The 25,956-nt window shown below is 52.9% G+C and overlaps 1 protein-coding gene across 2 annotated transcripts in view; it reads left to right on the top strand.

Annotated features, from left to right (window-relative positions):
* Vav2 (vav guanine nucleotide exchange factor 2) overlaps positions 1-24,837 on the top strand; it is a 168,711-nt gene extending 143,874 nt beyond the window's left edge. Inside the window, exons 12-28 of one of the 2 annotated variants that reach the window (XM_051166421.1) lie at positions 622-708; positions 2,906-2,991; positions 3,663-3,795; positions 5,900-6,009; positions 7,016-7,117; positions 7,436-7,524; positions 10,212-10,228; positions 10,702-10,723; positions 11,681-11,808; positions 13,004-13,078; positions 14,312-14,364; positions 15,440-15,556; positions 17,524-17,611; positions 18,263-18,386; positions 18,997-19,083; positions 19,857-20,011; positions 23,304-24,837. In XM_051166421.1, the coding sequence (XP_051022378.1) occupies positions 622-708; positions 2,906-2,991; positions 3,663-3,795; positions 5,900-6,009; positions 7,016-7,117; positions 7,436-7,524; positions 10,212-10,228; positions 10,702-10,723; positions 11,681-11,808; positions 13,004-13,078; positions 14,312-14,364; positions 15,440-15,556; positions 17,524-17,611; positions 18,263-18,386; positions 18,997-19,083; positions 19,857-20,011; positions 23,304-23,351 (1,521 nt within the window). In that variant the 3' untranslated portion in view covers positions 23,352-24,837. The remainder of the gene's footprint in view (positions 1-621; positions 709-2,905; positions 2,992-3,662; positions 3,796-5,899; positions 6,010-7,015; positions 7,118-7,435; positions 7,525-10,211; positions 10,229-10,701; positions 10,724-11,680; positions 11,809-13,003; positions 13,079-14,311; positions 14,365-15,439; positions 15,557-17,523; positions 17,612-18,262; positions 18,387-18,996; positions 19,084-19,856; positions 20,012-23,303) is intronic. The other variant, XM_051166422.1, reaches the window with a different exon arrangement.
* The last annotated feature ends 1,119 nt before the right edge of the window (positions 24,838-25,956 follow it).

Genomic DNA, 25,956 nt, shown 5'->3' with positions numbered 1-25,956 from the left:
AATTTGTATTCTCAGCCTTAGCTTCCTCCCTTGTCACTTGTGTGTGGCCTGGAACTCTCAAGGCAAGATGGAAAAGGGGTATGGAATGACCAGCTGGGCCGGTGCCAATTATCAACAAGTTCCTAATGATGACATGGAGACTTTTTGTTAATTATTAATTCTTGGCCATATCTTTAACTTGTTCCCAATTAGCGCTTATCTTAAATTTATTAATCTATATTCTGCCATGTGGTTTATTACCATTCAGTCTCTTAGTATTGGCACCTGTTTTTTCCATCATGTCTGGCTGGTGGCTCCTCCCGTGCCTGAGTTTCCATTTCTTCTGGAAGTCCTGCCCCCCTTTCCTGCCTTTGCCACTGGCCATTAAATTCTTCATTAAAGCAACCAGAAGGTGTTGGAGGGAGTGTTTACAAAACATGATACAGCTAAAAAATAATAATACTGAAGTCTGGCCTGTACTCAGCTCTCTGCGGGAACAGAAGTCAGCATTTGAGTAACACGAAGACAATCTTTACACAGTGCATAAAAAGACCAGCCCAACAGGAAGGGGCTGGAGGTCGCATCCCCCTCATCCCCCAGCCCTTGTGTGACTTGGTGCACTGATCCTGTCTTGATTTCCAGGATTTGGCCATGTACATCAACGAAGTGAAACGGGACAAAGAGACCTTGAAGAAGATCAGTGAGTTCCAGTGTTCCATAGAGAACCTGGTAAGCAGGTGGCCCCCCTCTGCATGCACTTACCTACCATAGTGGCTGCCTGTGGGGCCTGCCATGGAGCAGGAGGAAGTGGCACAGGGCATGCCTGGCCTGCAGAGGTGGCAGGCACGTGCACGCACACACAGACAGACAGAAAGACACACACACACACACACACACACACACACACACACACACACACGCCTTATGCCCTGACGTCATCCCTGAGGAGGGCTGAGCAGATGGAGAAAGTCCCATTGACAACCCAGTTCCTGTTCCCAGCCTGGACCCCTTTGTGTCTTTGCCACCGAGTGTACCGGCCAGAGGCAGGAGGCTTCACCCACTCTGTGGCCCTCCTTTTTCCCCATCAGTTTTTCTGCCCTCATGATGGGCAAGGTTTGGTTCAGGAGCGGGGCAGACCCTCAAATCTCCTCTCATCTGGGAGTTAGTCTGGGTGCTCCATCGGGCAGGACTGACACCCTCTCTAGCCCACTTCTTGAGAGGGACTTGTGCCTGCTTAGCTCCACGCTGGCTCTGGATCCCTCTGTGCTGGCGTCTTCTGCATTAGGAGACATTAAACACATTCTTGCCCCCACCCATCAGATGCTAATAGCACCTGAGTGTGACTGCATCTCTGATGCCCAGAGTCACCTTGACACAGAACCATTGGTTTTGTCATTTTCCCTTCCTGGTGATTTTTGTGTTTTTTGTTTGCTTGTTTGTTTTTGGTGTGTTTTTTGTTTGTTTTGTTTTTGTTTTTTCCTGAGGCAGGGTTTCTCTGTGTAGCCTTGGCTGTCCTGGACTCACTTTGTAGACCAGGCTGGCCTAGAATGCACAGCAATCTGCCTGCCTCTGCCTCCTAAGTGCTGGGATTAAAGGCGTGCGCCACCACGCCCGGCCCTTTCTGGTGATTTTCACTCTTGAGCTTGGGGAGCCGAAAGCCTCATATCTAGGCTGGCTGCCCATCTTCATCGACAGAGGAACCCTCTGCAGTCCTGGCTCACCAGGAGACCTCCAGGCCATGTCATCTGATTCCACCTCACAGCCTTGCGCGTCTCTAAGCATGGGTGTGACCTGAAGCAGGAGCATTTGTGGGGTCCAGGCACCCTGTCAATCACCCCTGCTTTCTAATCACCGCACAGTGGAAAGCCAGCCACTTTTGTACACAGTGGGGTTTTCCCTTTGTTGTTGCCAGTCACGTTTGCTCTTTAAATGACAAGGAAAGGGCTGTGGGTGTGGTTTAGTTGGCAGAGTGCTTGCCTTGCACACACAGGGCCAAGAGTAAACTGGACTTGGGACTCGGAACCACTAACCGTTACCCGGCAAGGGGAGGGCAGAGGCAGAGGCTCAGCCTTATCTTTGGCTACACAGTGACTTCCGGGCCAGTCTGGGATACAGCAGGCCCTGTCTTAAAAAGAACAGTGATGCATGGATCTTGGTGTTCCTGGCAAGACTGCCACCTGGCATGCAGCCTTGGGGTGTCTCCAGGTGAAGGCGCCTGGAGTTATATGTCCTGTGTGATGGGGACAAAGAGGCACAGCAGAGTCCCCCAGCAGATGCGAGCCCCACCCCGTGAGGTGCCAAGGCCAGCCTGTGCCACACTGAAGTCAGACCTAGGAGTCTGACTTTGCCCTTGAACTTACCCCCTGCCTTTTTCTGAGTAGACTGGTGTCTTGAAAGCTGCACAGAGGATGGTGGAGAGGCTGATCTCTCTCTATCAAACAAAACAGAGAGGCACAGTCCAAACAGAACTGGAAATGGAAACTTCATAGCCCAGTGGTAGCAGGGTTGGGGCACAGGGTTGCTTCCTGTGGAGGATTAACCCCTGGCTGGACCCCAGCCTGTGGCTGCCACTCAGTTCAGCAGTGCCATTTGCTTTCTTTCTTTACTTTCTTAGGACTCGACTTGTGGCTTTTCCTACAGCTCTGAGTTCCATACAACAGCTGTCTGTGAGCATGACCAGGCCATCAATTGCCCTTTGTTCCCAGGGCTCAAGGGAGTCCCCTTTGTGGCCCTCTGAGTGGGGAAGAGGCTTGGCTCAGGTTCCTCATGGCCTTGGGCCCCCTCACCCACCACCCAGACACTGTAGGCTCATTTTCCTAGTTCACACCTGGCTCTTGCCATCCTTCCCTGGCCATGCCCATGTACCTGCCTGGCCAGCAAAGCAAAGGTTGCCCGCCCTCAGGCTAACGCTCATCTCCTTCCCCAGCAAGTGAAGCTGGAGGAATTTGGGAGGCCGAAGATTGATGGGGAACTGAAAGTCCGCTCCATAGTCAACCACACCAAGCAGGACAGGTGAGCAGGGTGAGGGGCGGCACCCCAGCCCGGGTGGTCCGAGACAGACCTTCCTGCGGGGAGAGCGAAGCATGGTAGGCTTTGTGCAGCTTTTAGCCACCTCTTTTCTTCTCTACACGAGCCTGTATGTGCCTGTCATATATGTACCAGTCAGCAGTAGCCATGCAGAGGCCCTGCCCTGCCTGTGGTGGGCCCTGAGCTGGGCTGGGAGACAGTCAGAGGTGGGAAGTGGAGCGGTCTGGCCTCCGGGGAGCTGCCTAGAGGCTCCGTGAGCTCCTTGTCAAGTGGGTGTAGAGAGGGCAAGTCAGGGGCAAATCAGGTATCTATGGGGGCTGGGGTCAGAGCAGAGAGAATTGGCATGGCCTTTGAATAGTGCTCCAAGGGAGGTCAAGATGGAACGCTGAGGACCTTCTTCGTGGAGGTGGTCCTGAGGAGGACTTCATGGGAACGGTGGAGACCTGACCAAGTGTCCTGTGCCCTGTGGGCCTGGCAGAAAGGAGGGCCCTCACCTTGGAGCATGGAGAGCGTGTGCAGGCTTTGGCCTGGCCCTCTTGCTCTGGTCTGACACGCTGACGTGTCTCAGGGACAGCTAGCTGTCTGGAGTCAGGCAGGGACGCAGGCTCTTCACACAGAGCATGGCCGTACTGACGTGCGGCGCACTATCTGGTCAGGTATCTGTTCCTGTTTGACAAGGTGGTTATCGTGTGTAAGAGGAAGGGCTACAGTTATGAGCTGAAGGAGGTCATTGAGCTGCTCTTCCACAAGATGAGTGATGACCCTATGCACAACAAGGACGTCAAGAAGGTGGGTGCGGGCCTGGGGAGGGGTGGGGAGAGAGGGGCACGCGGGTGCGGGCCTGGGGAGGGGCGGGGGGAGGGAGGGCGAGCGGGTATGGGCCTGGGGAGGGGCAGGGAGAGAGGTGTGGGCCTGGGGAGGGGAGGGGAGGAAGGGAGGAGCGGAGGTCGAGCCCGCTGGCCTTGCAGGACTCTGTCTTCCCTTTGCCATGGTGACTGTGGCAGATGGTTCCCGTGGTGGGTGGTAGGCACCATTAGGACCCCAGATCCCCGCATACTGAGTGGGAGACTTTACTTAGGGCAGGGCACCAGGAATAGGCTAGTTTTCAACCTTGGCTTTTAGTCTTAGTGGACCTGACTTAGCTCCCCGTGGTCTCGCGCTCCATTCCTGCTCTGTCCTGTTTGCTGGGCCTGGCTTGTGGGTTGTCAGGCTCTGAAATCCCGTGGACTAGGACTTTGGGAGAAGGGACTGTGGGTACAAGGGGGTGTGGCTGTGGGAATGGTATGCACAGCAGCCTATCTTGGGCCAGTCTTGCTTCTCTGAGGCTTCTGAGCACAGCACCGTCTGTGAGCAGCAGTGCTGGGTTGGGGACAAGCGCCCAGCCGCTAAAGGCTCTGACCTTCTGCAAGGCCCTGTACAGGATGCAGCCAACCATGCACAGGCTCTTCCTAACTCTAGAGTCTGAAACAAGAGGCTACTTTCCAAGGCCCAGGGCTTCTTGTCAATCAAGCCTTGCAGAGAAGAGCCTAGAGTGCTTGCACTCTTACCATCCTGGGCTATCCTGGGCTACCCCCTACTGACGTGTCTTCCTTTCCTCTCCTCTTCATGCTTCCTAGTCTCATGGGAAGATGGTAAGCCCCTGGTGTACCCCTCCCTTGCCCGGAATGTGCCTCTCCCCCGCCCCTGGTGCTGCTCAATGCTGACCTTTTCAAACAAACTTCTGGTCTGGGGTTCCATGGGCCTGAGTAGGCCCAGGCTCATGCCCCTCCACCCCCTTCGCCTCCTTCCTCTGTCTTAATCAAGAAAGTGACACATATTTGTGGTAAAAGACTTGATTTGCAGAAGGTGTGACCTGGAAGCCAGCTGCTTTGCTTCCTGGGAGGTAAAGGTCAGGGGTCACTGAACAGTCCGCAGGCCAGACTTTATGGAAGCCCTTTTCTCAAGCCTGGAGAACTGGCCAGCCCAGTGGGTGGGACTGGCTGCTGGGTTGCTCTGTTTGGTCAGACCCTCAACCATCTGACCTCGGCCTTTGGCCTTTCCTTTTCCTGTTGTTTTTAACTGAGGATCTACCTTCCTGGGGAGGAAGTGCACATGAGTGGGTGGGGCTATGGAAGGATCTTAGGCTGGTTCCTGGGTACCACTCCTGGGGAGTCCCTGGGACAGCAGAGAAGGAGTAGAAGAAGGCTAAGATATCCTGATACAGGGTGGGCCCTGAGCATGGGGACACACACACATACACACAGAGCAGCCCCTTACATATGTGTATACACAAGTGCACACAGCAGGGTCCCTGCATACATATACACACATGCATGGGCACAGTAGGACACATGCATACATGTGTACACAGCAGGATACACACGCATCCATGCAGGACCTCGAGTCCAACAGGATCTGTGTACAGGGTACTACATACACACCTGTGCATATGGGTCTGTGTGCAGAACATGACCTACAGGGCAGAACACATGCCCACATGATGCACACACATGTGAAAGGAGCTATGGACACCCAAACATAGGTTTGGGTGCACATACACGGACATATCTCTGTCCAGGAACAGAAACAAGTATTCCTGCACATGTGAACACTTAGTCACTGTATAGGCGCACACGTTTACACAGGCACATGTACCTAAGCACCTTCATACATGAGAGCACCCTGGCCTGCTCAGGGAAGAGCACAGTACATCCTCATTCTCACATGTGGGAAGATGCATGCAGCCAGGCAAGAGCGCGTGCTCGTGTGTGTGTGTGTGTGTGTGTGTGTGTGTGTGTGTGTGTGTGTGTGTACACAAGAACATGTTATACATAGGCACACCAGTGAAAGAACTTGTGTACACCTAACGGTATCCAAAGTCGTGCCAGCTTCCAGCATGCCTCTGTCCCCACAGTGGTCCTATGGCTTCTACCTGATTCACCTCCAAGGAAAGCAAGGTTTTCAGTTCTTCTGCAAGACGGAGGACATGAAGCGGAAGTGGATGGAGCAGTTCGAGATGGCCATGTGCGTTTCGGGCAGGAGGCTCACCCTGACCCTCTCAGGCAGGGTGGTGGGAGGTGATTCTGATACTGAATGTGGGACAAGCCTCTTCCCCACGGGGTACCAGCTGTCTTCTCCCAGATGTCCCAGGTGGCATCAGGTGTCTTGCTAGATGAGTCACACACAACCATTGAGGCTGAACCTCATGCTTGACAGCTAGGTAGTGACTGACTGGTCAGGGGTGACACTTGGTAATGGGGTCCACCTGGGATTTGTCTTTGCAAGTCTCAGAACAGTGTCCCATGTAGGTAAGAAAGGGCAAAGGGCAGCGGTGTGGTGTGCGCCCTTTCTTAACCCTGCAGGCAGCCAGGCTTGGGGATTTCTGGGGAACACACCACCCCCTGAGGCTTCCCACACAATTTTTTAAGTGCGCAGACCTGTGGTAGGCTGCAGGGTATAGGTACGATTAATAACTAAGAACTAGTTACTAGACAGTTACACAGTGCAGTCATGAAATCGCCGATCACTATGCTTGCCCAGGGGCTGGTGGTGAGCAGAGTACAACTCACTGGGATGCAAGTACAGTGTGTTTGTGACAGTTGGCTTGTTACCAGCTGGCCACTAAGTGACTACAACAGGTGAATACAATGACAGAGGACAACCCATGTCCTCACTTAGAGAGATCTCATCATGTGACTCACACAGGAGCAAAACCATGTGAGCTGCTCAATTCTGGGATTTTCCATGTAGTAGTTTTAGTCCACTTTGGACTGTGGATAAAACTCTGGACAAGGAGAGACAACTGCATACACATACTAAGTTTGACACTTCTGGGCCATTTTGAATAACTTTCTGCCTCACCTAGCGGGCACTCTCAGGCCAGCATGGTGCAGGCCTGAGCCCCCCTCCCTGGCCCTTAATCTTATTTCATGCTGTTTGTGGGGAGAGCCAGGGCTGTTATGCAGTTGTCCCCGTGTTTGTGGGCTTAGAGAGTATCTGCCCATGAGTGCCTGTTCTCCCCTTCTGCCAGGTCAAACATCAAGCCAGACAAGGCCAATGCCAACCATCACAGCTTCCAGATGTACACGTTTGACAAGACCACCAACTGCAAAGCCTGCAAGATGTTCCTCAGGTGGGTCTCTTCTCCCTGCCCAACTCTGGGCTCCAGGACACTCTGCTCAGCTGCGCTGTGACACCCTGGCACCTGACCTCCCACCATAGTCCCATGTGATGTCTCAAAGAACCAGGGGACAAGCACTGGGGTCAGCAGCCATTGCTGTTGGGAGTGTTGGGTCCAGCAGAGGGTGGGCCCCTGCTGGGGACCATGGAGTGAGGGGACAGGCTGGGGTGGCCAGGGGACAGCAGGTGCTTTGGGGACATGGATAATGACTGGCTGAGTGCAGGGAGCTGCACCTTCACCTTACCTCCCACCCTCTCCCACCCTTTCCAGGGGTACCTTCTACCAGGGTTACCTGTGTACCAGATGTGGCGTCGGGGCACACAAGGAGTGCCTGGAGGTGATGCCCCCCTGCAAGATCAGTGAGTACCCACCAGCATGTGGATATGGGCCCCACCACCGCTGTCCCTGATCATAGGGACCTCTTGCTCATATCTGCCTTTCGCCCCGTGACAGTTCTGTGCCTTAGGAGAGGGTTGGAGGAGAAGAACTGAGGCCGAGATGGGAAGAGACCTGATTGGGAGGGATTGTCAAAAGCTGTAGCTGTGGCTCTTGTGACTTCCCTCCACCCACCCTTCTTTTCCTTCCTCCGCCCCATCCTGGAAGGAAGTTCATGGTTCCCTTGATGCACACCGAGCCCCGGGTCACAGGGCATTCTCAGCAGGAATGTGGGGGCCCTACCATTAAATCCCTGTCATAGCCGGCTCCCACTCCTGTCCATCACAGCTTGGCTAGAGAGTGCACATGGGCACGCTCATGCTTATTAGTTCTCACAATCCTTTGTCAGATGAGGCAGCCTCAGGCTTAAGCAGGGGGAAGGCTGAGCCTTGCTGGCCACAAGGGCAGGAACTAGACCTAAGAGGATAGAAGTGTTTGATTTGGGGGTGCATTTGGAGCTTTAGGAAGGGTGTTCCATCTCACAGTGGCCTATGACAGTTCTGAGAGGTTGTCAGGGCCGCCCTGAGCAGTGGCCCAGACGGGGAACAGGCAAACACAGGCTTTTTTGTTGTGTTTTTGTTTTTGTTTTTTTTTTTCTCTGTGATGCTGAGGCAAAATCTGCCTTGGGTCTTGGCCATGCTAGAAGAGTTCTCTGCCACCCCGTCCCCCCAAAACTTTCTCCTCTGATGGGCAGGTGTGGGATGTTGACAGCATGTCCCAGGGACAGCTCAGCATAGGTAGTGGCACCTGCTGAGTGCCAGGCCCTGTTTTCTGTGCTTCGAGTGGGAGCCCCTTAGCCCTTGCTGGGGAGGTGCGGCTGTACAACCACCCAGAGGAGGACAACTTGCTCTGAGTCCCAGGACTAAAGAGTGGCTGGATTTTTCTTGCACTGGGACAGCCCTGCATCTGCCCTCCGTGCAGTACGCAACAGTCCTTTTGTGCCTGACAAAGTCCTGGTGTCACTGGTACAGTAGTTGCCACCTCCAGATCAGCCCCAGAAGTTAAGTCTTGACAGTGGCATTTGACTTTGTCAATGTCGCCCTCTTGTGGTCCTGAGTCCCTCGTGCAAGGCTGCTGCCATAGTTAACTTTCCACTTAGTGTGTGATTCTAAAAGGTGATCTCAGCACCCAGGAGGCAGACAGAACTCTGAGTTTGAGGCCAGTCAAGGTTGCATAGTGAAACCCTGTCTCAACCTAAGAGAAAAGAAACATGGCCAATGAGCTGATTTAGAAATAAAGGCTGGGTGTGTGAGTTGGTGGGGTACCATCAGGAGGTGGGAGCAAGGGGATCAGGATCAGAAACACCCTTAGTTATACAGTGAATGTGAGGCCAGCCTGGGCTACACGAAAGTCTGTCTCAAAACCAACAAGCAAAGCCACAGAAATAACTGAAGGCAATGTTTTGGTATTATGTTATGTTTTCATTTTTCTTTTCTTTCTTTCTTTTTTTTTTCTTTTTTTTTAGAAAATACATTTTCAGAGTTACTTTCCCCCTTTTAATTATTAGATACTTGTTGCCTGTAGAAAAAGTTTAAAATATAGAGATATGTGGCGGGGGGGTGGGGGGGGGAGTATGTGTGTGTGTGTGTGTGGGAGCTAGTCATAGTTCCTTCAGGCACCAACAGACATGTGGAGTATGGCATTCCCAGGTGCCCAGGTCCCAGTCTTGTTGGGGCTTTTGTTTTACCTTATTCTAGAGACCAGTGTCCTCTGTGTCATTACAAACCCCGGCTGGCTCTAGACATTATTGTGACCCTACCTCGAGGTTGTAACCCATGGTTCCCTTGACCCTCTGTTGCCATCCAAGTTTCTTTTCCTCTGATTCCCTCCAGGGCTGAGCTTTGGTGTTGGTCATCTTTCCCCCTGTGAACTGTAACAGGACCACCACCAAAGCAGATGGGCTGTGTAGCCCCTGTGGGGAGCCTAGGTGCCCCTAAGGAGATGCCAGCCCCACCTGAGAGCCTTTCCATAGAGGGTCCTCCCTGGGCAGGGCGAAGCTGGGCTGCCATCCTGTGGCACATTGCTACCCACTGTTACATGCCAAGGGTCTGTAAAAGACTCAGATATTCCCAGAGCCTCTTCAGCCATGATGGTTGGGGGTATTGAGGTCCCACCAGCCATACACGCTAGCTGTCATGGCCCTTGTTTTGACCGTGCTGAGGTGGGAGGACAGCCTACCAAAGACTTGGGGGGTATGTCTTCCCTCCCACAGGACAGCTGAGTGACCAGTGTCCTTGAGTATGCTGAAGGGCATTAGAGGAAAATAGCACCAGGGACCTGGAATCTCTGTGTACCATGGCAGGTATCACCAACAAGGTGTGGAAATTGCCCCGTGAATCCCAGGTGCCACCAGGTGACCCTGTCAGTTGCCACCCTTCAGATAGAGTTGGCCCAGGTAAAAATAAAAAGCCCAGGCCATCGCAGGATGACTTCCAGTGTAAATTCCCCATGGCTGTCATGCTGCCAAGGTAACTCGCATAGGTGTGAGGCTGGGCCTGTGAAACGAGCCTGTTGCAGCTCAGCCAGCTCCTGCTGGCACGCGGGTCCGCACTGTGGATGCTACCCTTCTGTCAAGGCTTCCACTTTGACCCCTGATCCACTTCCTTTACAGGTTCTCCCGCAGACTTGGTGAGTTCTTCCCACTCTCCCTTTTGCATGGGGCTGTGCCAGCATAGAAGCATGTCCCTGTGCACGCTCCCCTGGTGACTCCATAGCCTGGGTGTGGCACAATATACCCATGGGGACAGGTCACTGAAGTCATTGTGGAGCATAAGCGTGTCTCCTTCAAACTGTAGCGTCTACCCCTGTTATCCAGCCTTGAATGGATGCTCACCAGGCCCACAAGGGCACGGAGATGCCTCCATCACACAACACTTAGTTGTGCTGTCCAAAGGCATGTCCAGACTGACCGAGCCTGGAGGATGGATGACCTTGGAGAGAATTGGGGTTGTGAAGTAGGGTTGAGGAGCACAGGGTGGAGGTATGATGTGTGTTGGGAGAGGGAAAATTGTGTTGCAGAGACCTACAGGAGGTTAAGACATGACCCTGCCCTCCTGCTTCCTGCCTTGACCTTCCCTAACCATCGTTCCTTGTCCTCACAGGATGCTCCTGGAGCAGGACCAGGTGAGTGTCCCGGACTCAGCCACCCCAGCAGTCTAGGTCCGCCCAACAAGCTGGCCCTGGACGTGGTGGTGGCAGCTGCGGTTGACTTAGGTTCTCACTGGGTGGGTAGGGGCCCACCTTCAGAGAGGCAAGGGCTTTCCATCCACAGCTCAGAGAGGTGCTGAGCTGCTGCCCCACAAACCTGCACGAGTATGAAGCTCAGGGATCACTGCCATTTTTTTCTGTCCCTCTGTTATTCCTGATGAAGCCTGAGCATCCAGGGAAATCCAGGCCCCACCCAGATGTTACTTTCGCTGGGTCGTGGTAACCTGGACCGGGCCTAGCAAGACAGTTTGGTGACATCTTTGAACATCTGGGGTGAGACTGGGGTGCAATGGAACTCCGTCTGAGGGTAGCCTCATATTCTGGGGTGCTCAGCCTAGATCTCCACTGCAGCCTCAGGCCTGCCTCTGACCAGTTCTGTGGCACCTCATCTTTAACATGAGGGTCCCCCTCCCCAGTTCCACACTGCAGATCCCAGCTCAGTGGTGTCTAGGAGAGACATAAAATTCCATTTAAAAAGAATTAGCTGTTACTGGAATGTTCTGGGAACTGTTTGTTTTTGTTTTTGTTTTTCAAGACAGGGTTTCTCTGTATAACAGCTCTGGCTGTCCTGGAACTCACTCTATAGTCCAGGTAGCCTTGAACTCACAGAGATTCACCTGCTTCTGCCTCCCAAGTGCTGGGATTAAAGGCGTGTGCCACCACCGCCCGGCCTGGGAACTGCTTAATTGAGTGGATAATTTACTTAGGATATTTATCAAAATATGTAGGAGCCATATGGGCAGGATACAGAAAGAGTGATGCAGGCACCTGTGTCTCCGTGTTGGACATGGTTTCCACAGACCAGAAAGGGTCAGTGATGGCGTGAGCTGCCAGCAGCCAGTGAGCCATCCCCTTCTACTTCATCATCCTCAGGTCCCAAGATGGTTGCTGTGCAGAATTACCATGGTAACCCAGCCCCTCCTGGGAAGCCAGTGTTGACCTTCCAGACAGGTGATGTGATAGAGCTGCTCCGAGGTGACCCCGATTCTCCTTGGTGGGAGGTGAGTCCTGGGTCCTGGTGGGAGGAGGTGTCCCCTTGCTCCTTCTCCTGCCCATGCCCCATGGCCAAAGCAGGGAGGCTTGGGGGTGATGCCGTGGAGTGAGAGGACGGGGGCTGCTTACTGTGCCTCTGCCACCTCCATTCTGCATGTGAATTCTGCTATATGTTCATGGAGGCATTTGCTGCACAGGCAGGGGTGCAGCATCCTTCTGCAGAGACATTGTTTGCCCTGTCCTTCCTCAGTGGACCCCACAGGCCCTCACCAGGCTCTGTCCCAGCCACACCATGCCCCGTCCCCAGTGCGCCCATTCTGGTCAGCAACCCATCACCGTGTTAGGGATTGGCCCCAGGGCCCTGTCTGGTGGGAGAGAGACAAACATGGGCCCCATTATGTTCTTGTGGACTAGTTTACAGTCCTGGGCTGGAGTGCATTATGCCTTTAACACCCTCTCTATTGAACACCAGCACCCAGGAACCTTGCAACTCTGTGGCCAGCTTAGAGTACTGAGTTAGGATAAAGGTTGGTCACATGGGCAGTGTCTTGTTCTCTCGAGGACATCATCAGAGCCTGAGTCCAAACTACTGAGCCACACATGTACCATGAGATCCAAAGGGTGTCATGGCCCATTCTGCTTCTGTGATGGGACACACGGACAGGAAGCAACTCCGGGGAGTTCCAGGTTACAGTCCATCCTTGCAGGGAGGTCGGGCAGGAACTTGAGGCAGCCCTGTCGTGTCCCATCCACACTCATGAGCAGAGAGAAGGGTTGCATGTGCTCAGTTCACCTTGTCCACTCACATCCAGACCAGAACCCAAAGCCAGGGCATAGCACTGCCCACTCAGACTGGGCCTTCTCACCTCACTTAAGGCAGTTAAGACAACCGTCCCCCTCCCTGTCCCGAACACACAGCCTGGTGTAGACAGGTGATTCTAGTCTGTGTCAAAGTGACAGTTAGCCATCATCCTCCATGCCCCCTCCCTGGTGTCACCTCTGTCTTAGGTGGACTTGCAGAGACACTTGGCTGTTGTTTTTAGCCTTAGTGTTATTCATCTGTAAAGTGGGAATGCCCTCCCCTCTCTGCTCCAAGTGGTGGTCAGGCCAGCTAATGTCACAGCAGAGAGGTGACACTCATGTCAGGCCTGGGATTGGTAGGCTGCTGGCACCACCATGCCTCCTCACTGCTTCTTCTTCTAGGGGCGACTGGTTCAAACCCGGAAGGCAGGGTATTTTCCCAGCTCATCTGTGAAGCCTTGCCCAGTGGATGGAAGGGTGAGTCTTCTCCCTGGTGTTCTAAATCACAGGGTCTAAGATGCAGAGAGCTAGGGCCAGTCTGTCGGGCTGTCCTTGCCCAGTGGCCACAGTGAGCTGCCTCTGGGGCAGAGCCTGGACATGGGCAGAAGTGAAGGTTTGGGAGCCAAGGGCGAGCAGCTTGTGGGTGTCTTAGTCACTGTTCTGTTGCTCTAAAGAGACACCATGACCAAGGCAACAATTAAGAAGGAAAGCATTTAATTGCGGCTTGCTTAACTAAAGAGGGCTCGTCCATTTTCCTCATGGCAGAGCGTGGTGGGAGCATAGTGGCATGTGTGGTGCTTAGAGCAGGAGCTGAGAGCCACATCCTCATCTCTAGGCAGCAGACAGAAACTCTGGGCATTAGATATGAGCTTTTTGAAACTCCAGCCCCACCCCCTAGTGACATACTTCCTCCAAGGCCACACCTCCTAATCCTTCTCAAACAGTTCCACTCCCTGAGGACGAAGCATTCAAACCTATGAGCCTCCGGTATCTGTTCTTATCTGAACCACCACAGTGGACATCCACCCACTGGAAGCTAATGTAGAACCACTGCCCTCCTCTGTGGATAACGCTCTCTGTGCATCCTCTCAGTCCGTCAGAGCCCAGGGAGGAGGAAGCCTCCCAGACACAAGGCCTAACTAGCTGGACATTATTACCTTGTTTGGAACAAAGGCTAGGTGGTATCTTCCCTCTGAGTCTGGGCTCTGTTCTTGGCTCTGGTGTCAAAGGCAGCATGAGGTTGGCCTGGGATAAACTGAGTCCTTTTCCCCCTAGGACAGCTAAAAGTAAAAGTGACACTTCTCCCTGAAAGTGATGGGACAGGAGGCATTCCTGCTCACCCCAGACCCACCCCATTTATCTGTCACTTGAAGAAGTTTTAAATGCTCAGAGCTCCTGTATGTGGCCACCTCGTGCCCACTGTTGGGGATTTCCTGTGGCCTCCAGTTTTTCTCTTCCAGGGATTAAGTTTGTTCCCCTTTGAGGTTTCTCATTCATTCATGCCTTCAGTGAAAATCAGTCATCCCCTCCACCAACCATCCTGAACATGTGCTCAGAGGAAGCCCTGGCAGTGCCCCTGGGGATCCCGCAGTTCAGGGGTGCTGAGCTGAGTCCACCTGAAGTTCTGGTCCTGTAGAGACCAGTTTCTGATGAACTCCCGGCTACCTCATGCCCCCAGGAGACACTAATGCTCCTGTGCTCTGTTCCCAGCCACCTGTTGGCCGCCCACCATCCCGAGAGCTTGATTATACCGCATACCCATGGTAAGTGGATTGTGGGCTGCAGAATTAGATATTTGGTGGCCCCTGTGTCATAGGCCATGACCCTATAAGCCCATGAGCTGGGAGAAACTGAACCCCATTTAGCTATTTCCCTAAAACAGATCAGTAGGCTCCAATCTTTGTGGTAATGAGCCCTTTTCTGTGCAGGCCTCTAGCCCCAGGTGAGCCATTCTCCAATTCAGTCCAGTATCCCCAGGCCTCACAGGTGATGTCCGCACAGCTTTCCATGTCCTTGTCCCCTCCTAGCACCTCATTGTCTGTCCCACTGAATCTCCTCAGGGCCACTGGGCTAGTTGCGTGCAAGCCTACCTTGTCCTGCACTGGGCTGCAGGGAACAAATGACGGATGACGTAGAGACCGTATGGTTTTCCTTGATGGAGTCCTTATTTGTCTCTTGTCATTTTACTGTGACAAAGTCCCTGACAAAGCAACATAAGGAAGGAAAAATTTGTTTTGGTTTAGGGTTCTGGGGTGTAGCCCATCGTGGGGGAGCGTGAGGCAGCTCGCTCAGTTCTTGTTTTTGTTTTTTTGTTTTTTGAGACATGGTTTCTCTGTGTGGCCTTGGCTGTCCCTGACTCACTTTGTAGACCAGGCTGGCCTCGAACTCATAGCAATCCCCCTGCCTCTGCCTCCTAAGTGCCGGGATTAAAGTCGTGCGCCACCACCGCCCGGCTTTGCTCAGTTCTCATTCAGCATGGATACCGGCCATCTCCAGAGTGACTCTCCCCAAATGCCCCGTCATTACTTCTTTTCAAGTAGTGAGAAGAACGAAGGAAAATATGGTCTGGTAGAAGTCTGTGGTTCAAACAGCCCCCCACCTGGCTGTGGCACTCCTATCTCTACTCTGTAACATCTTTATCAGATACCCCTATGTGCTTAACTGGAGGTTCTGGCCCCCACATTGTCCCTTACTTATCAGGGCAAGTCTACCCCCAACCCCCACCAGTCACCTGCCTGCTCACCTCAAAGATTAAAGTTCAGACAAAGATCAAAGCCTGAGGCAGGCGACAGGTACACGCTAAGGCATTGTGTCTCAGTTTTGGTTTCCTCACCCCAGGTTTGCTGGCAACATGGAAAGGCAGCAGACGGACAATCTGCTCAAGTCTCATGCCAGCGGGACCTACCTCATCAGAGAGCGTCCGGCAGAGGCTGAGCGTTTCGCCATCAGCATCAAGTGAGCCACAGTCCTGGGGCCCATGATGCTTTTGAGCCTGTGACTGATGGGGTGGGATGGGTCTTCTCGCCTTGTGCCCATGGTGCCCAGGCTGGAAAATCTCAGATGAGGAGGAGGCAGACTGCTAGCCATCAGGTCTCTTCACGTGTGCTGGGTACAACCTGCAGACTACACAAGGGCAGGGCTCCGAGGCCATGTCACCCCAGCTAAGGGCTGAGTGGAGCACTTTCGGAGACAGGTGGGCTGGTGTGACACTGGGAGGTGCCGTCAGACATATACTGGCAGCCCATCCAGTGAGTCTTAGGTAGGATGTACCCACTGTGTTGTTCTTTAGCATCTGGGGACCCTTGGCGACCTTCCCCAGTGGCCATGGCAGCCTTGTAGCTTGGGCTTCAGGCCTTTGGTCTGGGCATCTTTCCTCAGATTAAAAAAACAAACAAAACCTGGCAGTTGTTTTCCTCAGCACAGGACGCCATGGGCATAAGACCTGTTTGATTTGCTGGGATTCTGTGGGGTTATGAGAGTCCTGAGCAGGGTAGCCTGTGTCCAGGGAAGGGCATCTTTGGTCTTCTTGGGTAAGGCAAGCCCTGTGACCTAGCCACTTGGTGGCCATGGTGAGACAGCCTGGAAACCCTTGCTGTGGTGACAGAAGCTGGCTCAGAAAGGCTGCCAGTGGGTGCAGGACTGCCACGTGGCCTTTCAGGCAGGTAGGCACAGGACCTTTCTCCTGTTCCTGGGGGTATGCTCCCCTTCTTCTGCACTGAGGTGGGGGTGTCCCAAGCATCCTGGGCTACACATTATAGCTCAGTCAGGCACAGGCAGCCAGTATGTGCATCTGACACCTGAGAAAGATCACAGATGGGTACCCCCTCAGCATCTAAGGCCAGGGTCCTACTCTACACAGAAGCTGTCAGGGAGCCCCCCCAAGGGTGAGAGGGTGGAGACAAAGACCTGTGGAGCTAGAAGGGGCTGGAACTGGGCGAGAGGCCCCGGGTCTTCCACTCCAGGTAGGACACACCTCAATCAGGTGCCGTCACTTTACCAAAAGATCCTGTGATGCTCAGGGCCTAAAGAAACGCATAGTCTGCAGCCAGCCTCACACAATGGCTTGTCAGACATCACGCCCACCTCATAGGAGTATCCATGGTGCCTTGTGTATGCCCAGCCTTTGGGGCTCCTGCTGGTCACAACATATTTTCATTTTTTTAATCCACGGGAATACTGCCGGGCAGGAGATTGGGAGTGGGGCTTCATTATTCATTAGTTGGATTTTGCTTTTGCCGATTCAGGGCGTTGAGCCAACTTTGCATTCCTAGGATGTCTCCCCTCCAAGGTGTCCAGTGTTTGGTTCGAGTACAGATAGGCTTAGGGGAGCTGGGTTCCCTTGCTTCGCTGACTGGGTTCCTACACCCACAGTCAGGACACTGGCTCGAGTTTTCTGTCTGTGTGATGTCTTTCACCTTGGTGTAGCCTCACATGGGCTGGGATATCATTTGGCGGGAGCCTCCCAAGGCTCTCTAGGTGGGGTGCACTTGAACTAAAGATGATGATGGTTGAGGGCAGGCCCAGCTGGTTCTGAGACCTGGTGGACTTGTGCTCCATGCTTTTGGAGCAGCCTAGCGGGTGCTAGGGACAAGGACAGGGCAGAGTTGGCTGTGGGCAGGGAGGAAGGGATCTTCCGGTACCCAGAGCCCCAGACTGGAAAGGGCAGAACCCTGGAGATGGCGGGGCGGGGGGTGGGGGTGGAGGAAGGGGAGAGGAATGGAGTTGGTGGTGGGGACTCTGGCGTATGGCCTTCAAGCAGGCAGGGAGACCTATGGGATAGGTCCCAGGAGATCTGCTCAAATGGAGTGGCCTGGAATGCTGCAGAGGTGTGGGTCAGGTCAGAGGTCCTTGCTGAAGCCGACCTAGAGTGAACCCAGGACTGCGTCCCTGCACCGTAACAGCTGGGCCATGTGTCTGTCCAGGTTCAATGACGAGGTGAAACATATCAAGGTGGTGGAGAAAGACAACTGGATCCATATCACGGAAGCCAAGAAGTTTGAGAGCCTCCTGGTATGTGCGCCTGTCGCGCTTGTTGCACCAGACCCTGGCCACAGTGGCTCCCTACTTTACAGCCACTCTACTCCCTGATGCTGAGGGAGGAGTAAGCTTGCTAGGGTAGCAGGGGACACTTGGAGCCATGCTACACCTGAGCTGGGTCACTCCATAGCCTCCCCTAGCTCACATAGAGCAGCAACCAGGGCTCAGTGATGCTTCTCACCCCGACATGGGACTCAACCTGAGCCTCTCCACCTTCCAGCCAGCCCCGCCAGAATGCAGTTAAAAGCATAGTATTCCTTAAAAGGATGCTAGAGTGTCTGCCTGTTTCTGCCCTCCACCACTGCCCATCTTCATGTGGCCATCGTTCGTTGTTGCCTGGTGCTAGCCTCGGCACTATGCTCTGCAGGTGCGCCCTCACCCCAGCATAGGAGGTATTCTAGTCAGCAGTTTGCTCTTCAACTTCTCCTTCCAGAGCAGTCTTTCAGAAATACTTGGGAGCACTGCGCCCAAGGGAGAGATTTTTGAGGCACTGTCCATCCTAGCTGGCCTTGGCTGGAGTGAGAGTAGGAGGCTCTCTGAGGAGCCCAAGCCTTGAAGCTAGGAAGGCGGGGTGGGGCTCGGTGCTTGGTTCTCCAGTGGTTGGTGAGTGTGCGCCCCCTGCAGGAGCTGGTCGAGTACTACCAGTGCCACTCACTCAAGGAAAGCTTCAAGCAATTGGACACTACACTCAAGTTCCCCTACAAGTCTCGGGAGCGGGCTGCCACCAGGGCCTCAAGCCGGTCTCCAGGTAATGCTTGCGCCCAGGGGTATCTTGCTCAGGCCACTTCCAGTGCCACCACCATCTGGGTCAAGAGTTGTTGCCCCTCCCCCCTCTCGTTTCATTGTAGCCGATGGGACCACAGTTAATCAATCCTTCTCCCCCCGCCCCCCCACCTTGGAGTTGACAGTAGTGAGAAGCAGTGAGGCAAGATCAGAGAACAGATCCCTCCCTCCCTGGGTGCCCTGAGGCCTTGCCTGTTCACGACAGCTATCTATCCACAGAGGGGACTCCAGAACTGATGACAGGGCTTGGAACCTGGGCCTTGGTGCAGAGATAGGCTTAGAGCATTTGGCTTCTGGCTCAGGGCTCTTTCCCCTGGGTCCTGCAGAGCCATGGGACCTTCTTTCCCCCACCCCAGACAGAGCAGACCTGCAGCGGGTCGGCCAGCCTCTATGACAGTTGACCCCAATGTCCTTTCAAGACCTAGGTGTAGAGCAAGCAGTGGCCTAGCTGTGCCTGGGGTAGCCCCCCTCCTCTTCCCTGAGCCCTCCTGAGGTAGAGCCTGGCCTCCCCTGTACTCCTTGGCTGTTGGTGGTGTCCTGCCCTCCATCTTATGCTCTCTCTTGACTCTTTGCAGCTTCCTGTGCTTCCTACAACTTTTCTTTTCTCAGTCCTCAGGGCCTCAGCTTTGCCCCTCAGGGCCCCTCCGCTCCCTTCTGGTCAGGTACCTATGCTGTTCAGGGCCCAGCCTGATGGGTCCCCCTGGCTGTGCAGCCTGGTGCTGGGCGGGGGGAGGGGGCAGGAGGCTGGGAATCAGGCCCAGGCTGCGCCACTTGAGGACACATTAGGCGGGGCTTTTCCCCTGGCCACACTGTGAGCCGCTTCCCTGCCTCTGTCAGCTCTCATCCTTCAAGGCCATTGAGAGCTTTGCCTCTGGTTTGGGAAATGTGGGCAGGAGGGCCAGAGCTGGTGACTACTCTACAGCCATGAGTGCTGCCATGGCAACAGGGATGGGTGCACAGGAGAGGGCTTCAGTGAGTCCTGGTCGGACATGCCTTCTGCTGCCAGAGCCAAAGCCCTTCTGTGTGTGGCTGTGCGTGTCCCCTCACTTACTACCTTTGCCACCTGTCCCTTGGGACTCCTGGGTTCTGGGCTGAACGAGTTCAATGGGTTTCCAGTCTAGTTCGGGGATCTGGGATGGGGAAACCGGAAACTGTAGTGGTCAAGGCATGGGTGCCTGCTCCGTTCACCAGTGGCATGCTTGTTGCCTGTGATAGCCCAGCATGGGTGGTGATAGCTCCAAACTTCTTTAAGTGCATGCATGGGTGTGTCATATACCCAAGCCCACGCAGGTGTGAAAGGCCCTGAGTTGGAGGCTAGTGTGTCTAGCTGTGGGCACAAAGCCAGGCTCTAGGTAGCAGCTCAGTCTGAGGGCCTCTAGCCCTGGCTGGGCAGCTCCTGCAGTTGTGTGATGTCCCACTCTGCCTGCCCCAATAGTGTTCACGCCACGGGTCATCGGCACAGCTGTGGCCAGGTACAACTTCGCTGCACGAGACATGCGGGAGCTGTCTCTTCGGGAGGGTGACGTGGTGAAGATCTACAGCCGAATCGGCGGGGACCAGGGCTGGTGGAAAGGCGAGACGAATGGACGGGTGAGTAACTTGCCCGGCTCCCAGTGGGACTCCGACAAACTATTGTTTTAGGCACATCAGGCCTGAGATGTCCCTGGTGTCATGGGCAGGGGTGAAGACTGAGAATCCAGATGTTCATAGCGACACTGGTCAGGTCTCACATCAGGCCCCACAGAGGCTGTACTGTGTCAAACCCTATTCCTCTGCCTTTGTGGTCACTAAGAAGCAGGTTTTATATAGAGTTTTCTGGCCACGGGAATCCATCAGGTCCTATCCACGCCATTCCTTTCTGCTGTTTCCAGTGCCTGCCAGCTGGCTCCCTCAGACTCTTTCCCCAGAGAGCCTGCACAAAGCCCCCTCTATCCCAGAATCCATCTTGATCCATGATCCACTGACTTTGGCGCAGGTCTCTGAGCAACTTTTTGGAAGGGCAGAGAGCTTCATGGATGTTCCTGGGGCCGCAGATACCCATAGGCAGGTGCACATGTCTGCAGAGGGCCAGGCAGCCTTGGCTCCCCTGCTGGTAGCTGGTACCCGGAGCCATTTTGTTCCCACTCAGTTTGGCATCTGTGTTACAGGCTCCAAGCTGCCCTTCAAAAGAGTGCAGTCACTCTGACGGCTAGACTCTAGCCCTGCAAGTAGGCCCGCGCAGGCTTCCGTGTTACTGTTGACTCTTCTCTTTCCCTGTACTTAAAGTGGGTTTCTTATAACCAGTTGGAATTTTTAAAAAGATGTGTTTATTTATTATGTATATGGTATTCTGCCTGCATATACACCTGCACATCAGAATATAGGGCACCAGATCTCACTATAGATGGTTGTGAGCCACCAGGTGGTTGTTGAGAATTGAACTCAGGACCTCTGGAGGAACAGCCAGTGCTCTTAACCTCTGAGCCATCTCTCCAGCCCACCAGTTGGAATTTTAAAAGTGACTCTAATGTGACAGTCTTTACCCTTTAGTAGGCATATGTAGGCCATTTATGTTTAGTATAAAAATTTGGCTATTTGTTTGTAAGTTCAACTTTGTTTTTGTTTTTGTTTTTGTTTTTTGAGACAGGGTTTCTCTGTGTAGCCTTGGCCATCCTGGACTCACTTTGTAGACCAGGCTGGCCTCGAACTCACAGCGATCCGCCTGCCTCTGCCTCCCGAGTGCTGGGATTAAAGGCGTGCACCACCACGCCCGGCTCAACATTTTATATTATCAGTCAATTCCTTCCCTCTCCTTTCTGAGCAACTTTTAGGTTGACCAGTACTTTTTCTATTTACTTCACTTCTCCTCATCATGATTGGTTTGTTAGTTATATACCCTTTTATCGTGTATGCTGTTATTCTGGTGGTTACAGACACACTTTGACTATTCAGAGTCCCTTTAGGGAGTACTTTTACTGCTGAGACAATGTGAGAACCCCAGCCTTGAATTATAAATTATTTTCCTCCAAGATTTTGTGTGGATATTGTCACTATATATTTTTTTTTTTTTTAACTTTTGAGAGTCATTGCTCACATGACATTTCTTTTTCTTTTCTTTTCTTTTCTTTTCTTTTTTTTTAAGATTTATTTATTATGTCCCAGCGCTCGGGAGGCAGAGGCAGGCGGATCGCTGTGAGTTCGAGGCCAGCCTGGTCTACAAAGTAGGTCCAGGATGGCCAAGGCTACACAGAGAAACCCTGTCTCGAAAAATCAAAAAAAAAAAAAAAAAAAAAAGATTTATTTATTATTATGTATACAGTGATCTGGTCTGCATGTACACCTGCAGACCAGAAGAGGGCATCAGATCACATTATAGATGGTTATGAGCCACCATGTGGTTGCTGGGGATTGAACTCATGACCTTTGGAAGAGCAGTCAGAGCTCTTAACCACTGAGCCATCTCTCCAGCCCCCCACATGACATTTCTTTACTCCTTAATATTTCCTGGGGTCAAGACATAATAAAGTTATCTAATCAATTGTATATTTTCAAATTTCACCAGTTTTTTGGTTTTTTTTTTTCAGTTATGTTTCTCCTAGCTATTCTTGACTATCAGGAATGTTCCTAAGTTTCTCTCTGTCATATGTGACTTGTAACATTTACATCTATTTTTATCCCATTGTTAGGATGATGTGTCTTCACATTTAGACAGAGGCCACACCTTTATGTTGGTATACACAGGGAAGATGCCGCTCACCAGCGTTACAGCATCTGCTCCACTCCATTCCGTTGCGGTGATAAACCACTCTGACCAAAAGCAACTTAGGGGAGGAAGTGGTTTATTTCCTTACGCGGCCAGGTCATACGTAGTCCATCACTGATGGAAGTTGGGGTAGGAACTTGAAAGCAGGCACCATGGAGAGATGCTGCGTGCTGGCTCTCTCAGAGCCATGCTCAGCTAGCTTTCTTGTACAGCCCAGGACTGCCAGCCTAGGGGATGGTGCTGCTCACACCAGGCTGGACCCTCCTACAAGCAAGACAAGTCCCACACGCAGTCAGTCTGATGTGGGCTTAGTCAAGGCTTCTGTTCTCAGGCATCTGACTGGGGTGGCCAGTTCCAGGGTCTCACTTGTGCTATTAACTAACTTTGAACTTAGTTGAGCGCTATCTGCCAGGTCCCTCTCCTCACCATTTCCGTTTGCATCTTACCCATTGACCTACAGTTAGGTCCTGGTCTCTGTCTAACCTGTTTCTCTTAAGTCATTGCATCTTTTGGTTTTAGGACTTTTCCCCCCTCCATTCCTTTCTTTTCCTTCCCTTGTTGGTTTTTGGTTTTGCTGTTGTCATTTGTTTTGTTTATTGGTTAGGTTTGTTTTGTTTTTGAAGACAAAGCCTCATCAAGAAGGCGTGGCTGGCCTTGAGCTCGAGGCAATCCTCCTGTCTCAGTCTCCTGAATGCTGGGGCCGTGGACACACATCACCGCATCCAGCTTCTGGCCTAAGACTTATGTTTCATTTCTGACTCCTGATCTCTGGAAGAGATGTCTGCCTTCTTACAGTTTTCTGAAACATGTGGGGTAGCTCTTTCCATCACTGACCAGGGATCCTTTCTACTGTCACTGTTTGCTCTTAATTTTTATCACTCATGGCTGAGGGCCAGACTGTGTGTCTGGAGACATGGGAAGATGTGGTTTCCTCAGCAGGGTCTGACACTTTTCTCGCTGGCAGATATTAAGCTAGATCCAGGCTCTCGGGCTCTCTTCGAGGCTCTGTGAGGCCTGGTTGAGATCTCTAGCATTGAGGGAGGATTCTCACTCCCAACCCCCTCCTGGCCTCGCCCCGACACATACCACCTTGCCGTGTGTACATACACGCAGCACTTATGACCCTGTCATCTCTTTCAGATCGGTTGGTTTCCTTCGACGTACGTGGAAGAGGAGGGTGTCCAGTGAGGGCGAGACCTGGACAGGACTCTTGGACGTTCTTGGGAGTCTCCCTACTTTGGAAGTCCACCTCTGACTTCTCCATAGCTCTGGGAACTGCCTGCCAAGCCGGCAGCTGTTATGGCCCATAGGGATGGGGAGGGTGTCCCACCGTCACCTGCCCTAGGTGGCCTGCCCCTGGGTACATTCCTTGTACATAGAGGAAATCTGTGCTGGCCACACCCAGAGCACCAAGAAGAGGGAGCTCAGGCAATGTGGCCAGGCAGGGGTGGATAACAGCCAAGGTCAGAAACCACCGCCTGTCCCTCTGGCTTAGATGGTTATTGGGGAACCTAGAACTCAACTCATGGTGTGCCAGGGGCTGCTGGGGACAGCAGAGGGGGGCCCACCCAGCCCCATCTGCAGCCCTGCACTGATCTGCCTGTCTTTTCTGCTGCTCCTAGAGTAGGTGTCAGGTCTGGGAGGCAGGCAGGACCAGAGCCAGTCCGTGCTATAGCACACACTAGGCCCAGCTGGGAGAGAGAGCTCTCACAGGGGCCGCTGAGTCATGCTAGCTCTGGAGTTTTCCTGACTGCCTCCTTTCCTAACACACCAGGGTCCTGCTGAGTGCTGACTGGGCAGGCCCCTCCCTCGTGAGGGGTCTTTGGAATGATGACATTGCTGACCCACTGTAGCCCACCCGGTCAGTGGTACTGCTCTTTGCTTGTTGAAACCCCTTTCCTGAGCCAGGAAACAGGTCTCCTGGCCCTGCTGCCAGGGGACACATCTGTGAACCCCAAAGGGCAGAGAGAAAGCCAGGTTCCCCTTCCCACGGCCTCTTTTCTCTCCAGGAGGCAGGCTTAGGTCTTCTGCATTCCAAACTATGGCCCCTAGGAATCTTGCTAGCCTTTGCACTAGATGTTGGGTCTAGCCCCAGCAGAAGTCTGCGCAAGGATTTCTGCAGCCCACACACTGGGCCTATGGCCAACTCAAAATAAGTGCTCTTGGGGTATCTCAGCCCCTTCACCTCCTTCTCCTGGTGCTTCCTGGCCTTTGACCTCTGGCTTGCTTGGCCAGCCCCTATTTCCTTCCCTCAGAGTTCTGTGTGAAAGCTTATGTGAAGACACAGATTTCTTGGGGGCCCTTCCTCCCTTCATCTAGCTGCCTAGTCCTGGGTGAGGAGGGAGCCAAGGCTAGGGACATTGTCCCTGCTGGAGTGGGACAATGCACTCCCTACCTTGTACCTGGGGACACTTTCCAAAGTTGGCCTCTAGCTTGGTGCCCACATACAGCATGCTGGGATGTCGGGGGAGGCAGGGAGGGATTCAGAAGATGGAGAAAAACAGGAAGTGACATACCCTGGAAAGCCTCAAGCTATGAGAAGCTGGTGTGGCCAAGGGTTGGCCTCGGAGAGATTTTTGCACAGCTCCCCGGCCCAGCCTGCCCTGCCCAAGTGCAGACTGTGGAGAGGGCTCTGTCAGGCCTGCCATATGAATGCCCTCATAACACCCTTGTGTTTAAGTTTTTGTTTTATTTTTTTTCTGGTAGTTGTTTATTTGTTTTATTTTTCTGTTATTATAGGCTTTTTTTTTTTTTTTTTTTGGTCCTGTTATGTTTTGATTTTACCTGTTTGTGTTTTAAAAGGGGGGAAGTTGTAATTATTTCATCTAAATCTCCCATTATATATCTGTGAATAAGAGATTCTATAATAGCAGAAGGGTGTATATTTTAGTTTGTCATGATATAAGTCATGACAGCGAAGGACACTGAGAAAAAGAATAATCTGGAGCCCTGGTTTTGTGAATGTTTTGTGTTTGTCTTGACATTTGTGTTTGGTTTGAGTTTTTTTGTTTTCAAGCTGCACTGAGCAGGGTGCTAGGCAGGCTAAGCAGGCTGGTACTTGGACACCTCTGCAGGAGACTGGACACCATGTGAGGGCTGAGGACTGGGGGCCTGAGGTCAGCTGTGAACATACGCAGCACAATGCATGCGAGTCAGGGATGTGGGGTCGGGGGTCCCACAGCCAGCAACGCCCCCTAATGGGACAACTGTACATTTGCCAATGGGTTTTCCCCTCCAGACTACAGTTTTTACTACAAATAAACCTACGCTCTATTCTGCAGCCGCGGTTAACCTTTTGTGCCTGGGAGGGAACAGCTGGTGTCCTGAAAGTCCATCAGGGTTTGTCTTGCCCAAAGCCTGGCTGCCAGATGGTTTTCTCTGCTGGCTGGCATAGCATCCAGCAGAGTCCACCAGGCAAGCTTAGAGCAAAAGCCAGTCTTCAGAGATTAAAAATGGCCCTTTCTCCTCAGAATGAGTCCTGTGTCATTTGATAAAGAAAACCTAAATAATCAAACATTGGTTGTCATCACCATCCCCTACAGAAAAAGCAGCACCTGCCTTAGGGTCCCAGGCTTCCCTCGCAGCCTCCTACACTTAGCCTGTACTTTTCCTCTTCGTGGTTACCTCGCCGTGCAGTGTGGCTCCTGAGGTTCCCACTGGCATAAGTGGAAGGAGGCAGAGGATCCTATCAGCTCTGTAGCCAGTATCTTGTTGCAGAGCCCCACTCCTGTCTACAGTGGTGCTTGGAAGCACACAGAATGAGGTAGGCACACGTCCACCTGGAAAATGTAGG

The sequence above is a fragment of the Acomys russatus genome, chromosome 24, assembly GCF_903995435.1.
Source record: "Acomys russatus chromosome 24, mAcoRus1.1, whole genome shotgun sequence".
NCBI classification, from domain to species: domain Eukaryota; kingdom Metazoa; phylum Chordata; class Mammalia; order Rodentia; family Muridae; genus Acomys; species Acomys russatus.
This window is presented reverse-complemented; position numbering and strand designations above follow the sequence as displayed.